The sequence below is a fragment of the Orycteropus afer genome, unplaced genomic scaffold, assembly GCF_000298275.1.
Source record: "Orycteropus afer afer isolate SDZICR_OR568_19922 unplaced genomic scaffold, OryAfe1.0 scaffold00626, whole genome shotgun sequence".
Lineage (NCBI taxonomy): Eukaryota > Metazoa > Chordata > Mammalia > Tubulidentata > Orycteropodidae > Orycteropus > Orycteropus afer.
In genome coordinates this window covers 732,470-749,813 of record NW_006922213.1, presented here as the reverse complement: position 1 = coordinate 749,813, position 17,344 = coordinate 732,470, and the positions used below count along the sequence as shown (strand labels likewise).

General features: G+C 38.9%; 1 protein-coding gene across 1 annotated transcript in view; it reads left to right on the top strand.

Annotated features, from left to right (window-relative positions):
- The window catches only part of GRM5 (glutamate metabotropic receptor 5), a 676,146-nt gene that overhangs the window by 525,532 nt on the left and 133,270 nt on the right, over positions 1 to 17,344 (top strand). Inside the window, exon 4 of the mRNA XM_007956483.2 lies at positions 13,856 to 14,102. Within this exon, the coding sequence (XP_007954674.2) occupies positions 13,856 to 14,102 (247 nt within the window). The remainder of the gene's footprint in view (positions 1 to 13,855; positions 14,103 to 17,344) is intronic.

Below are 17,344 nucleotides of genomic sequence, written 5' to 3'. Positions count from 1 at the left end.
AAAGAAGGCCATTGCATCCTTCTCTGTTTCCATTTCTTCTCTACATGCAGTAGTGATGCAGAGCCAGCCTGCGAACAGCTGGCAAGTTTGGGCTAGCACAGAACTTCATACCTAGGTTGGGTCTGGCTCTTAGTATACCATTAAAAATAATCCTTTAACCAAGTAAATATTGTCCATTGGCATCCAGTTTGGGGTATGCTAAATAACATGCCAACTAATTAACATACTGCCTCTTTTCTACCTCGTAAGACCCCATTGCTGTAGAGTCAACTCTGACTCATGGGACCTCATGTATGCCAGAGTAGAACTGTGCTCCGAAGGGTTTTCAATGGCAGATTTTTTGGAAGTAGATTGCCGGACTTTTCTTCCAAGGTACCTCTAAGTGGATTCAAATGTCTAATCTTTTGGTTAACAGCCTAGTGTGTTAACTGTTTGCACCACCCTGGGATTCCTTATACCTTAATGAAGAAGAAAGAAAGAAAGTCTGGATAAAATGAGCAATTTTATTATGAACTTTCAGGACTTTAAAATTTGCCCAATAAGATGAAACTCCATGGACCCTCCCCAACCTCTGTCACTGAGTCTGTACTTTACATGTGGAGTTTGTATGAGCAGTATCCACCACAGTGTCTGATGTAAAATAGGGAGCCAATAATATGTGCTTAATCAGTAACTTAATTAAGGTCAGTCAATGAATAAAATAACTAATGAGCAAGAATTTCTCTATAGAGCCAAGGTAGAAAGGATAAAGGAATTGAATGAATTCTCCAAGTTCTATTAAAATATCTAAACAAAGACGATGTCAGACAGAGGAGGGTAAGTTGGGAGTTTGAGAATATAGACAGTCAGGAAAAGTTTGTGGGACCTTTACAGCACTCATTGGTGATTTCAGATCTTTCTGTTATTCTGTTCATATTGTGTGCCATTGAGTCAATTCTGATTCATAACTGCCATTCAGAACAGAGTAGAACTGCCCCAAAGGGTTTCATAGGCTGTTTATAGGATTTTTACAAGAGCAAATTGCTAAGTCTTTTCTGTTATGGAAGTGCTGGTGACTTTAAACCATCAGCCTTTGGGTTAGCAGTTGAGCACATTACCATTACATCATTAGAGCTCCTTTTTGTTACTCTATATCTGTTGCCATCAACAATTCTAACTCATAGTGACACTATGTTGTTGTTGTTATGTGCCATTGAGTTGGCCCCAATCATAGCGACCACTCCTTGGGTTTCCGAGGCAGTATCACTATAGGTATCATATAATCCTGAATATTAATTTAAATGTTATATGATAGTCTTGTTTAAATTGTAAGGACAATGTTGATTTTTTTTTTCCCCCAAGCAGCCAACCTGGTGAGCTTCAGTCTGCAGGTTCAACCCTCTTTTTTTTCTTTTCAATTTTGTGTGTGGGTGTATGTGTGTGAGATTTCAGTGAAAGTTTACAGAGCAAATTGGTTTTCCTTTCAACATTCTATATACCTTCTTTTTTTTTTGTGACATTTACTGTAATCTCCATAATGCAATAGCACTCTCCCCACACCCACCCCTTCCCATCTGCTCTGACCTATCTCTGGGCAAATGCTGCTCTCTTGATCTCCTTTGTTTAACTATAATAATGAGTGCCCACCCTCCAAGTATTACTGTTCACCTTATAGGCCTGTCTATTTTTTCATTTAAACTTGAGCCACGGGCTAATATCAGTTCCCAGCTTCAAGGGTATCTGAAGGCTATAATCTCAGGAGTTCCACCAATCTCCATCAGACCAATAAACCTGGTCTTTTCTATGATTTTGAGTTTCATTCAACATTATTGTCCTGATGCTGAGTGAATTTAGTCAACCGTCTTTCTGTGGTCTCGGGTTCCTATGTCAGTTCAGTTGTGAAAGTGTTTGCATTACTATTAGAATTTGTGTCTCATATGCCTCAGCAAGTAGCTAGTCTTGAACCTAGGCCATGTCAACTCTGTAGGTATGCTGATTATAGTCAAACCCAAGCCTGCACAAATGAGTCCAGGAGTTCATATTCAGTTTCCTGTGATCACTTAGTTGAGCTCTGTGCTCTTACCATTTCCCGACCCTCTGGGTAGAAATCTGTTACTTTAGTTGTTACCTCTGTCCCACCTTTCCTGTTTCAGCCACTAGATTTGTTAAGGAGAGGCTAGAGTAAAGGGAAGGAAGGTTGGGCAATCCTACTTCCGTAGTGATACTGCCTCGGAAACCCAAGGAGGGGTCGCTATGAGTCGGGGCTGACTCGACGGCACACAACAACAACAACAGAGTAAAGGGAAAAAAGCAATGGGGGATTTCCTTATAGCCTTGGGATACCAGCTTGGAGAATAGTTCCCCATCAGTGGCATTATAGGCACCTGCCCAGCCACCACCAGGGTTTCCTGGAGACATGGATGGGCAAAAACAACAGAATTACCCCAATCTCCCTGACTTTTAGGGAGCCCAGTCCACCCATAAAACTAAAAATAGAGGGTGCTTCTTCGAGCTTTCTGTCTGTACCCAATGAGCAGTTCCATGTTTTGGCAGCCTATCAAGCTAACGTAGAAGAAGTCAGAAGGAAAAGACCCAGGAACCCCACAAATATTTTGGTGGTATTTTGAGTTCTGGTTTCCTTGTCCAGTCTATGTACTACCATTTACTTCTCAGATAGCTGCTCTGTGTATCCTGTGCAGGGTTTTTAGCTGTGTTCAGTGGGAGACACAGGGTGGAGTGTGCTTACTTCACAAGATTTTGTTCTCATACAGATTTATTAGATGGTGAAACCGCACACGTTTGTTCAACCTGATTGCTATTTAGTTTTGTTTTATGCCATTCCACTGAGGAGTGATTGCTGCTAGCAAACTGATTTGATTATATGAAGATCAGAATTTACTGTAGCAGTGACATCCTCTGTCATCCATCTGGCCTCATCCATATACTCAACATAAATTAATAGTGCATGAGATTAGTACTGATGCCATATGAGTACAGAGTAAAACCTCAATTCTAGACTAAGGAAGTTTCATGAACAATTTTTAAGTGTAGGTGGTTCCTAGAGCATACACATGAGTTGTATAGAAGAAAATCTGAGGGAAAATAGGTTCCAAGTGTATGAAATGAAATGCACAGAGTTGCAGATATGAGAGTTTACTCTGGGACTGTAATTTGCTTTGAGTATGTGGTACATAGAGTATAATAGATCATCATGAAGAGGTATATAGAACCCAGAATAGGAAAGCAAGTGTCAGGACAAGGTATTTAGAGTAAAATTTACTCTTAAATTTTTCATTTTTTAATCTTTTTTACCTTTTGCATTTGGTGCTGAATCCAAAAATATAATTAATCATACAGGAACTTGAAAATTGATATATTTGGAGAACATGAATTCAGGTGGTAACAGTGAGGCTGGAAAGAAGTATCAGCTGTAGCATGAATTCAGTTTTTGAAATCCTGATTTGGCTGTGTAACATTGGGTAAGTTGCCTCATTTCTCTGTGCTTCAATTACTTCATAAAAATAGGAAGAATTTTATTGGGTTGTTAATGAGAATTAAGTGAGTCAGTATTTGGTACCAAGTAAGTGTTATAATTTATGCACTGTATACCTGTTAGCTAATACTAGCTCTTATTATGTGGATTGGAAAATTATCTAGGAGTCCTCACTTATAAGCCATTGTAAGGTATTAGTTTCCTAAGGCTGCTGTAACAAAGTCCACATATTGTGTAGCTTGTCAGAATGGAAATATAGAACATCACTCAGGTTGGATTAAAACCCACCCTACTCTATTATGACCTCATGTTCCCTAAATGGACAGTGTTTGCAAAGGCTCTTTTTCCATATGCGATCACATTCATGGGTACAGGGGTTATTCAAATTATCTTTTCATAACAGTCTGAAAGCTCAGATGGATCCAATTAATCAGCTGTCCTATATCTGGTGGCATAGTGCCTAAGGCACTTGACTGCTAACCAAAAGGCTGGCAGTTCAAACCCACTAGCTACTCCTTGGAAGGAAGATTGGGCAATCTGCTTCCATAGAGATACTGTCTCGGAAACCCAAAGAGGGGTTGCTATGAGTCTGATTCTACTTGACAGCAGTGAGCTTTTTATTTATTTTTTTAAATCTCTACTTACCAATCTAAGCCACCAATATCTGTAGCCTGGCCCACTAACTGATCTCCTTTTTAACATATCAAATAATATTTTAGATTCCCCATCGCCTACATCTCCATGAATGGCACTCCTATCCATCTAGTTGGTGAAAGTGAAAAATTGGACCCATCCTTTATGAAAGAAAAAAATGGCATGTGGACATCGTCAGGCCTCCTCTAACTTCATGAGAGAAGCATCAGCCTCAGGCTGATTTCTGTGAGGTGCAGATCAGATATACCTCTTCTCTCCAACTTTTTTTTTTTAAACCAATTTCTGACACCAGCTGTGCCTCTCATGACACTCTCTACTGGGTTCAATAATTTGTTGCATTGGCTATGCAGAAATTACAGACGATACTCATGATTATGGGATTAATTAGGGAGTAACAGATTACAATTCAGGATCAGGACAGGCCTCCTATCTCAGCAAACTATTATAAAGCTCTTTCACTTTGCTGACAAGTGCCCAGAGACCATTCCACCAGGAGGTCTCCTGATTCTGCTGCTGCCTCTCCTCCTCCCGTACTGTCTCCAGTGTTATAGCTCTTTCTCTCTCCTAGGTCTAGGAGGTTCTCAATGCAAGGAACAGGGTCCAAATGAGCTCCATTCCCAGCTCTTCTTTCTTAATGGTAGCAAGGTCCTTTTTTTACTTCTGAGATTGGCTTCCTTTAAACCTAGTAGGATGGCAGAACTGACCAATTACCTTGTTAGGGTTCATACACCATTCCTACAATATAAGTAGGTTGTCCAGTCCCCTTGGTGGACCACAAAGCAACTTATTTGCATAGTCTTACCCAATCATTTTATAGGCATCACAAGAAAATGCATGGCTAGAAGAGCCATACTAAGTATTTCTAAGTATTTCACTACACTAGATCTTTGATTCATTTTTACCCCTAATATCTTATATTCAACCATTCATGCATCCTATTCTCTTTGCTTTCATAATATGCAGAATCCTACCTTTGCTAAGGCAACATGATCTGTTTGCACTGGATTACAATATTTTTCCCAGTTGTTCCCCTTCTCCTATGCTCATTCCATTTTCCAAAGTAATTTTGAAAAGTGAAAATCAGATGATGTAATTTCTTTGCTAAAAACACTCCAGTGGCCTTCAAAGTCCTGTGTTATCCAGGCCCTGCCTAGCTCTCGGAATTCATGCCCTACTTCTCTTCCCCTTATTTACTGCTTTCTATTCCTCAAAGCAACATATTTATTCTAGATCTTTAGCTCTGTGTTAAAACTCAAAACAAACCCCACCAAACTCACTGCCATCGAGTTGATTCAACTCATAGCCACCCCTCCTTGGGTGTCTGAGGCAGCATGTCTATGGAAGTAGATTGCCCAGTCTTCCTTCCAAGGAGTGGTTGGTGGGTTTGACCACCAGTCTTCTGGTTAGCAGTCAAATGTCATAACTCCTCAGAGATGCCTTCCTTGATCATCCTGTCTAAAATGCACTACATCCAAATACTCTGTGTCTTATTGTATCTTATTAACTGTCCTTTATCATAGCACTTATTCCTATTAAAAATTATTGCATGTTGTTATTGTTTAATCTCTATCTCCCTAAACTGCACAGAGAGATCTTTTATTGGTTAAATTTTTAGCTGCTGTTAGAGATCAGAGGGATATGAGTTAATGCATTGATTTTCAAAGTAAGCTTTACCAGTCCTACAGCTGAACCTCAAGGGCAGTGGGCATGGAGGTGGGAAGCCTAAGCTAATAAAGATCTAAATCCCAATCCCTGCTTCAACCATGGGATCTCTACTGATAATTGGTTTTTACTAAACTTGTGGTTGAATGAAGCATTTTGATGTTCCAAACTTTGAAAACACAGCCTCTTCTTCCCCCAAGAACATGGAGAAATCAGATAATTAGCAGCAAAACCTGAGTCAGGTGCCAGGTAACCTAAATAAGTATATTTTATCAAATACTTTGTAAGTATGAAAGTCATTTAATCCTTTAAAAATCTATTAGATGGATACTATTTTCCATGAGGCACCGAAAGGTTAATGAGCTTTCCCAAAGTAGAACAACTAGTAGGTAGCAGAGCTGTGATTTTAACATGCTGTCTGGTTGTAGAATCTGTAGTCTTTTCTTCTGTGTTCTGCTGTTCGCAGTAGTTGATGTGTACTCTCTACCACAAAGTAACCATCTTGCAGATTCTTTCCCTTCAGATATGTGTAGAGGTTGGGAGATGAGGAAGGACACAAGGATCTAATCTAGAAGGGGTAAGGGCAGAGTGTCCTAATTTACCAGTCTTTCCCCTACATCAACAAATACCGAGTCTTTCAAATATGGATATACCTTTCCTCCAAAAGAATTCCTCAATATCCTTACTATCCTCATATATAATGAAAATAACTCCTAGCTCATTGGGTTTTGTGATAATTAAAACATTTTTAATTAAAGTTATTATTCTCGTAGCTTTTATTCAAGCAGAGCTCTCTGTTACCTGAAGATGCAGTTAGTTCAACCATCAACCCTAAACTTCTCCCTCTCATGGCAGAAGATGGAATTCAAAAATGAATTTCTCTAAAATGTCCTCCATTAAGAATTATTTCTGAATTAGGGATAAATTTAAAAGGATAAACTGCCATCAGTTTTTCTCTAGAAGATTTTAGGGATTTCACAATCATTTGGACATACTATATAACAAGGGAAATTAGTCAGCAGGCACTTCTACAATACCTTAATGCACCCCAAAGAGGCCAGTTGTTCCTGTTCCCAGATGTTGTCCAGGAACTGACAGCAAAATATCTTGCTTTTGATGAGCTTCTTCTGCATATTCCTGAGCCTAAGACTTGGTCAGCCCTGTGTGCAGAATAGAGCTGCTCTCTAGAGTTTTCTAGGTCTAGGCTGTGACTTTTCAGAAGCAGATTGCCAGGCCTGTCTTCTGAGGAACCCCTAGGTGGGTTGAGCCACCAATCTTTCAGCTAGTCAGAGTAGAAGGAACGCATAACTATTTTGTCACCCAGGAACTCTTGCAGAGCTCTACTATGAAGTATATGAAGGAAACACAGCAGTTTCTAGGAATAATTCAAGTCTTGTTATTAATTTGTTGTCTCTTAAATATAATTCTCTTAAATAGAATATTTTTTTTCAAAAAAGATGTAGTATGCCTAGTACCTAAGGCATTTGGCTGCTGACCAAAAGGCTGGTGGTTCAAACCCACCAGCCACTCCTCAGAAAGAAGACTGGGCAATCTTCTTCTGTAGAGATACTGCCTTGGAAATCCAAGGAGGGGTAGCTATGAGTCAGAGATGACTTGACAGCACTAAATTTGTTTTTTTGGTGTTTTTTTACCAAGAAGAACACTATACATGGCATTAGAAAATCTTGTCTATTTCTGATTCTTTTTTACTACCAATGTGACCTTAGCCCATCTAAGCTTCAGTTTCTTTATTTCTACATTGTGGATTCCAATTCCTGTTGGGCATATCACTAATATATGCAAAAATTATTTTGAAAAGTAAAAAAAAAACCTGCCATCAAGTTGATTCCAACTCAGAGTGACCCTCATCTTTCCTCCGTGGAGCAGCTGTTGGGTTTGAACAGCTGATCTTCTGGTTACTGGTTAGCAGCCAAATGCCTTACCCACTATGCCACCAGAGGTTATGCCACCAGAGGTCCTTTTGAAAAGGAAAGTGTCAAACAAATGCAAGTTGTCATTATCATCCCCATTCAATTTAGAGTTATGAAAATTTAATTTTTAAGTGAGTAAGGCTCAAATTTTGCCTTTGTGCAAGTTACATAAAGAATAATCAGGCAGGGAGCCTGAAGAGTGACTGCCTGAGAGATCCATGGGCATCACATCAGGTCAGATATCTCATTTCATTTGTTTTCATTCCCCAAAAGTTTTGACCACAAACAATGGCTACAGGTAATGATGATTCACATTTTGATACAGTTACTATTTTTTAAGCTCCTGCCTTGCTCAGAGCTCTGTACTAGGTACTTAAAACTTTATTATAACATGTAGTTCTCACATCACGCTTGCAAGAGAACAGATGATTAAACTGAACTTTAGAGAGTTTAAGTGACTTATCCAAATAACATGGCTAAGACACATAGCAGGAATTTGAACCTAGATCTTTCTACTCTGTTCAAAAGTGGAAAATAAAAGGAGGAGAAATGAAGTACAGTCAAGTGCCATGTGGTGTCCATTCAGGTAACATCTGACTGCATATACATCTTCAGTCCTGTAAACTTATAGTAGAGTTCAGAAACCCCAATCAGAGAATGAGACCTAGTGAATGCAATAGCTTCCTGTACACAACACATGTATTTCATGTCTCTTGTATACAAAGCAACTGTGCTGCTAGACATATAATGGTACAGTACATGTATAACCTATAATACATATTATTTGCTAGTTATAATAAATGCCTGTGTTACTGGCTTATATATGTACTGTATATCAGTGTATGCTTCCACTCATAGGTGGCAGCATCCAATCTGTTTCATTTTCTTTCAAAAATATTACCATGAAATGCATCATGGCTCCCAAACTAAGCAAAACCAGTGCTATTGATAAAAGGAGAAGTGTTGGTTTGGAAGTGAAACTAAAGGTTATTAAACAACACGAAGGTGGAAAATCAGTGAGTGCTATTGCTCACCATTTAATCATGTCACACGTCTAACCAAAATGCCATATCAAATGTGGCAGAATTACTAATGAAAAGTGAATCCTTTTTGGCACATTGATAATCACTGGTAAGGCATGAAGCTTGTTTGAGATACTAAAGAATAAGCAGAGATGGACTACAAAATGATGTTCACACAACATCCTATTTCACAAAAAATTATTGTGGATGTTAGCTGAGTCATGACCATACCACCTTATTCATAGTGAAGCAAGCATCTATGGTTGAGTTTAAGTGCATGGCTTAGGTTCATGTGAAACCACTTAAATATGACTTCAAAACTGTCCATATATCTGGAAATAGAATAATAGACTCAATCAAGTAATTCCTCATCCAGTTAGGGAGTTAGGCACTCGTAGAGACTGAACATTTCAAATTTCCCCAAGTATGTCCACATTTCTGTAGTGTGGTATGGAGGGTGGCTGAGGTAGGTATACAGAAAATGATAAGGAATTTAGAAGAACAAAACTACTTTGAAAAACCAAACTTACTGTCGTCCAGTTGGATCTGACCCATAGTGACCCCTCCTTGGGTTTCTGAGGCAGTATCTCTATGGAAGTAGATTGCCCAACCTTCCTTCTGAGGAGTAGCTGCTGGGTTTGAACTGCCAGCCTTCTGGTTAGCAGGCAAATGCCTTAGGCTCTATGCCACCAAAGCTCCCAAAAATAATTTTAGTTGTATTGCAGGCGCTCTAGTAGCATAGTGTCTCGGAAGGAAGATGGGGCAATCTACTTCCATAGTGATACTGCCTCGGAAACCCAAGGAGGGGTCATTATGAGTCGGGTCCAACTCGAGGGCACATAAAAACAACAGCAACATAATTATTGCAGTCTTCAAGGGGGAAATGAAAATAGAAGGGATAGTTCTTTCACTCATTTAACAAATATTTTTGGGGGACCTACTATGTATCATGTACTCTGCTAATTAATAAGGGAAGAATAGTAAACAAAACAGAAAATAATCCCTCTTAGAGCCTATATTTTAGTAGGATAAGACAGATTATAAATACGAAAAGTCCATAAAATGTATGTTACAAACCAAAAAAACTAAAACCACTGCCATTAGGTCAATTCTGACTCATAGCAACCCCCATCGGGTTTCCAAGGCTGTAAATGCTATCAAAGTAGATTGCCTCATCTTCCTCCTGTTGAGTGGGTTTGAGCTGCCTAACCATTTGGTTAACACCACAACACTACAACAACGCCTTATACAGTAGGTTAGATGGCAGTACATAGAAAAGTAATTTAAGGAGATAAGAGTATGTATGTGGGTGGGAAGCAGGTGGAGTTGCAATTTAGACTGAGTGACCAGAGAAGGTCACACAGAGATGATGATATAATGGGGGACACTCTGCATATCTCGGAGGCAGATCTTTCTGGGTAGAAGAAATAGCAATTACAGAGGTGGAGGCAGGAGTATGTATGGCATATTTGAGGTTCAATCGGGGAAGGGTCAATGTGGCTAGAGCACAGCCATTTAAATGGTGGCTAATAGATAAGTATCAGAAAAATTAGGAGAGGGCACTACACAAGGATCCCCTATATCCTTGAAGGCCCTTTTAAGGACTTTAGTTTTTACTCTCAGTAATAAGGGAGTCACTGGAAAGTTTGAGCAGATAAGTGTCAAGATCTGACTTATATTTTATTAGAACTAATCTAGCTATTATATTAAAATTAGGCTGGAGTGGGAGAAAGGTAGGTAGAAATTAGGTGGTAACAAGGGCAAAAAGAAGGAGACCAGTTAGAAGGTTATTGCTGTAATTCAAATAGGAAATTATGTATCCTAAAACTAATAGAAGCAGACTGGTATGAAATAGGCTAATTCTGGCTATATTTTGAGCAGAGACTAAATGAGAGTTACGACAGTAGAAAAGGAAAAAGAGGAATCAAGAGTCTCCTATGTATTTGAGCAACTGGAAGAGTGAATTTTCGGCACTGAAATGTGGAGGTCTGAATAGAGTTTTTGTGGTGTTGTTATTTGCTGTCCAGTTAGATCTGACTCATAGCAACCCCTCCTTGGGTTTCTGAGGCGGAATCACTACAGAAATAGATTGCCCAACCTTCTTGCTGAGGAGTGGCTGGTGGGTTTGAACCGCCAGACTTCTGGTTAGCAGTCAAGTGACTTAGGCACTACGCTACCAGAGCTCCTAGAGTTCTGTAGAGAAGGAAATTGTAAGATTTGGTTAGAAAGGCGCTTGGAGCCATGTCTAGTCCAGAGATGGGAGCAGGGCTCTCAGTCTTGTATTTATGTCAGAATGAACCATTCCTGTTCCCTAGAATTCCTGTCTATTCAGGCAAACTTAAAGTGTTTGTCTTCGGGCCAGCAATTAAAAGGTGATGAGATGATAAGCCTCTACAGTTTGAAAAGTCATTAAGGACCATGCTACCCTTGGAGATATTTTTGTTTGGTTTTGTTTTAAAATCTCTCTTAAAGGAAGTTTTTTCCCCAAATGACAGGCTCTGGTTTACCTCGGCTGTTCCTTTTATCTTGGTAGCTAACTTATCCTATACATCTAAATCCTATCAATTCTTCAATCAGATTCTGCTCTGTTACACCACAGCCTCTACCCCAGGCAAAGACATTATCACCTCTCACTAGGATCACTGCATCACCTGTTCACTGATCCCCTGCCTCCATTTCTATAGCCCTTCAAACCATTCTTCAATCTTTGTAAAATAGAAATTTAATCATTTCTTAACTTAAACACTTTAATCACAGAAGCCTTAATTTGGTTTAAAAAGTCCTACATCCCTATATGCCACCCCATTTCTCACTATTATTCTACCTCCCAATCCATGCTCTCTCTCTTCTGTGAACCATCAAAATACTTGAAACATTCTTACCTATACTCCCTATATATGGAGTCCTGGTGAAGCAATGGTTAAAGTTCTTGACTACCAACCAAATGTTCGGTGGTTCCAACCTACCAGCCCCTCTGAAGGGGAGACGACCTGGTAAAAATACCTGGTAATTTGTTCCTGTAAAAATTTCAACCTTATAGGGCATGTCTACTCTGTCCAACAGGGTCAAAATGAAAAGGAATCAACCTGACAGCACAGAACAATGATGTATATATGCTTTCATTAGAGCAGTTTTAGGTTTATAGAGTACCCAGATACCCTCTGCTTGCTCCTGCACACAGTTTCCTTCATTATTAACATCTTGCATTGGTCTGATACAGTTATTACACAACTGATGAATAAGTTTCAATACATTATTTTAACTGAAGTCCATAATTTACATTAGAATTCACCCTTTGTGTTGCACAGTTATATGGGTTTTGACAGTTGTATAATGTCATGTACCCACCATTACAGTATCAGGCAGAATAGATTTGCTGCCCTTAAAATGCCCTGTTCTTCACCTATTCATCCTTCCCCTATCTCTATAGTTTTGCCTTTTCCAGAATGACTCCTTAGAAAGCTCTATGTACTTAACTGGCTTGATAACTCATTTTTGTATCAATTCTCCATTGAATGTATGTATCACACTTTGTTCATCCATTCACTGTCTTCCAATTTTTGGTAACTCTAAATGAAACTGTTTTAAACATTCGTGTGCATGTTTGTCTGTAAACATATGCTTTCAACTCATGTAGGTAAATACCAGGGATATAATGCCCAGATCAAATAGTAAGATTCTGGTTAACTTTGTAGGAAATTGCCAAACTGTCTTCCAAAGTAGCTGTACAATTTTGCATTCCTAGCAGTTTACCCCCACTCTTCTTTCAGCTGATGTTGTTGTTGTTGTTATGTGCCGTCAAGTCGGCCCCGACTCATAGCGACCCCTCCTTGGGTGTCTGAGGCAGTATCACTACAGAAGTAGGATTGCCCAACCTTCCTTCCGAGGAGTGGCTGGTGGGTTTGAACCGCCAGCCTTCTGGTTAGCAGTCAAGTGCTTTAGCCACTATGCTACCAGAGCTCCTCTTTCAGCTGATACTCAGCAATAATGCTAAACTTTAGTAAACTTCTGGGAAGCCTTCCATGACTCCTGAAGCCTGGACTGGGTGTCCTCTCAATTCAGTACTGCCTTAGCACCTATCAAACCACATTTTAATTGCCTACTTAAATGCTTTTCTGCCTCCTAGACAATAAATTAAAAACAGGAATCATGTCTATTTCATGATTCCTAATGTTCAACATTATGCCCCTTACTCCCAGCATGTATTGAGCAGTCAGAAATAAGAGATACTTCGTTCATATTTGTAAGTGATCTCTTCCTCTGTTAGGCCTTTATAGAGTTTAACTGGGAGCTCTGGTGGCATAGTGCCTAAGGCACTACTAACCAGAAGGCTGGTGGTTCAAACCCAGCAGCCACGCCTGGGAAGGAAGGTATCAATACTTCCATAGTGATACCACCTCGGAAACCCAAGGAGGGGTCACTATGAGTCAGATCCGACTCGATAGCAGTGAGTTTGGTTTTGGTAGAGTTTAACTCTATGTGTGTTATATAATTTATCTCTGTTATTAGACAAGTTTCTTAAGTGCAAATCCATGTCCATTTCATCTGTTTTCCAAATTATCAACACAGCTCTTTGTATATGCAGCACCAATAAATATTTGTTGAATTAATGATTTATGGAATTTAAATGTTAAATTATATGTTAGAACTGCTAACTAGTATTTTTTATGCTTTGAGATGATACTAGAGGGACTAGTTTTCTTAGCTAAGAGGACTTTATAGTTTGAAAACAGGATTTACTGTTTTATTTATTAACCAAAGAGGTATATTATCAGAGGAGAGCATTAGGGCAATTAATTTCCTCGGAAGGAAAACTCCACAATCTACTTCCATAGAGATACTGCCTGAGAAACCCAAGGAGGGATCACTGTGAGTCAGAATCGACTCAACAGCAGTGAGTTTGTTTTATAAATCTTGCTACTGTTTGGGATTCTGGTCTTTCTTCAAAGTTACAGAGAAAACCCTGGATATAAAAGATATGTGGGCACAGCATATATTACGATTTTATGTGAGAATTGCCCCTATTCCAGTGTATCCTCTCATTATCCAGGTCCATGAGTTTAACTACAATAAAATTAAATCTCAGCATTAATTGCTAATTTATTTCCCAACAGGTTCTCTGACTCTGAGAACACATCATGTTCAAGATTCCAAAATGGGATTTGTGATCAATGCAATCTACTCTATGGCCTATGGCCTCCACAACATGCAGATGTCCCTCTGTCCAGGCTATGCAGGCCTCTGCGATGCAATGAAACCAATTGATGGGCGGAAACTGCTGGACTCCCTGATGAAAACCAATTTTACTGGCGTGTCTGGAGATATGATCCTATTTGATGAGAACGGAGACTCTCCAGGAAGGTATTGTTACAGTTATCCTATAGACAATATAGCCTGAACGATACTCGACTCTTAATCTTAAGGGACATGTTTCTATCCTTGTGATTACCTAGGCACTCTAGCTGTGTAAGGTGAGCAAAACCAGAAAAGGAAGACTCAATTTCTTAGGACAAGAGAAAGTATTGTTGCTAATAACCAAAATGTTGTCTGGGAATCACGGCCACATTTCAGGGACCTAAACTTAGAGACATGAACCACATATTATCATGGATAAACAAAAGCCAGCTTAGTGTTTTTTCCATACATATTTTTCAAGTTATTCCTTGTATTCTGTTTTCTCTGTGGGTCATAGAACTGTTCTTAATCCAGAAATAGGATTGAGGTACTTATATATTGTTTATTCTACCTACAGTGAGTTATAAATCATAATTTATTTTATTATCCTCCAGCTGGAACACTCTCTCTCTTTTTTGAGGACTAAATTGCCCTTTTCTCTGAAATTTCACCTTTCATTATATATAGAGAAGAGCCTAAGAAAAATGGACTTACTAATAATTATAAGTCAACTTTCAGGGAAGTCACTAGATACCTAGAAACTTAACAATATTCATAATTCCTGCATGATTCTACAGATAGGACTTGTAGTCCAATGAGGATAATGTCACTGAAAGGTCATACTGAGTTTTAGCAGGGCTAGTCTCACTTCACATCATATCAGAGAAATTAGAGTCCTCTGGCTCCCATTGTAAAAACCCAAGTACTATCCAAGCACAGCTTATGTTTAACAACTGTCATTCTTCAGCTGGACTGTACTGGTTGGAGAGGGTGTATGTACACTGTTTCCAGTTGACCCTGCCAAGAGTAGAGCTCATGGGTCTCTCTCTCCACAACTCACATTTTTTCCACAACTCACATTTCAAGTGCCCACACAGCCTATTCATGATTTTGATTTAGGGAGCTTCTGTATTCGTGAGGTAAGTCAGAGTTAGTTCCAGATACAATTTCTACCACTTATGTGCTGGACATGTAAGCATCAGCTATTTTCTGGTCTTACAGCCAAGATAAGAGCTGGATACCTGCTTGACTCTAGACGACAGAAAACTCTTGATACAGTCCGACTATTTGCCAAGCTAAGCCAATTTCTTTTTCAGGGCCAAAGAAAACATCAGGTTTGTTGTAAGGCTTCCCAGGAGAGGTTGATGATGCACTCACTTTTTAGGTTCAGGATAAGATCTAGGTGCTGATACCTACATAGGTGCTGATACCTACATATGGGTTTATTATTATCTTTTCATGAATCTCTTAAGTGCTGAAATCAACTTGAAACTGGCTTTAATGATTGCAGCTCCACAACTTCAAAGCTTCAAAGAGTTTTAATGTCATCTACCCCAAGTTCCATAGCCAAACAACTGAGGTAGTTAAGAAGCATCTCACATGGCTCTGTTCTTCTCCAATGGAGAACCTTAAAGGATCATGTAGACTATCACTGTCTTAAACATGATCTCCCAAATATGTTGGAGTACTTTAACGATACTGGTTTTTAATCTTTTATTGAAACATGATTTATTTTAAATTGAAACATGATTTATTTTAAGACTTAGGTGAAATTTACAGATTTTTCCCTCTGGAACATTATATAGAATATTTTGCAAACAATTTCTGATAAGAGTGGGCATCACATTCACCCACAAATAAATTTTGTGATAATTTTTAGATGAAAGAAGTGAAGCTTTTAAAGGTTATGTCCCAGTCTAGTCAATGTCTAACTTTATACAACAGCATGCCAATTAATCATCAACCAGGATCAAAACAAAAAAGCCACTACTGAAATGTATTTGTGGACAGTATGTTGTTATTTCCAGGAAGTAAAATTTACTGCTTACCGGGCAAGGAATTAGAGGAGCCTGGGTTATTAGAGATTCTGATTCCTAACAGGAAGATCCTTTTTAAATCCCACATCTAATTACATGAAACCCTTGGTGCTAGGTGAGTTATAGAATTCAGTATGACTTTAGGAAAAGATACAGAGTTCATATAATGCACCCAACAGTGTATGATGCAACATTCCTTAAACATTAATATTTCTGCAGCAAAGCATATTAATAATATGAATATTCACACCATCATAAATAGACTATATGTAGCATCATGACAGTTTGGGTCATGCTTTGCTGCAGGAATGTTAGGAAAAACTTGTGGTTTTCAGAGCTCTGGTAGCTTAGTGCCTAAAGCACTTGACTGCTAACCAGAAGGCTGGCGGTTCAAACCCACCAGCCACTCCTTGGAAGGAAGGTTGGGCAAGTTGGGCAATCTACTTCCGTAGTGATAACTGCCTTGGAAACCCAAGGAGGGGTTGCTATGAGTTGGGTCGAGTTCCACGGCACATAACAACAACAAGGATTTCAAATTATACATGGGGAAAACTGTGGTCTGCAAGTAAAATCTAGCCACCTTCTTGTTTTTGTAAATACAGTTTCATTGGAGAAAAAGGAACACTCTTGCTTATCTATGGCTATTTCTATGGAGCACAGTTCTACTCTGACACATGTGGGGTCACCTTGAATCAGAGTCCACTCAATGGCAACTGGCATGTCTGCTTTTACACTGCAAAGGCAGAATCGAGGGATTGCAACAGACCACCTCACAAAACTTAAAATATTTGCTGTCTGCCCCTTTACAGAAAAAGTTTGCCAAAATATGTTGTAGAACTTGCATTAGGAACTTTAAGAGGTCTGGCTGCTGTCTGAGATTTATAATAAGAGACAATATAAGATTGAACACAACTTAAAATCAAATAATAGCATTATATTGTGGTGGTTTATATTTGGTAACAATGGCATAAGGAAGATTCTAAGTGTCATAGATAACTGAAAAGTTAATATAGAAATAATTAAACAAAAAGAAGGCAGAAAAAGAGGACCAGAAACAGATGGAGTAAATAGAAAGAGAGACTAGTTCTCTAGGGATTTGCAGATACCTAATCAGGTTTCCATATGATATGACTCTGGCCATAAAAAAAACCATAGAAATTATGCGTTTTAACCTCCTAATTTTCCAGAAAAAGGAAGACATGTGTCTTTTCCAGAAAAAGGAAGACATGTGTCCAAGATCAATTACTAATAGAATAAGAAACATGTGTAGCTTACATTTAACATGGTTCTACATATCTACTATAAAAGGGTTTCATTATTAGTTCTCAAATCAACAGCAATCTAACACAGTCTTTCTCCCTGTTAGAATGTTTGGAGGTCATTTACTCACAA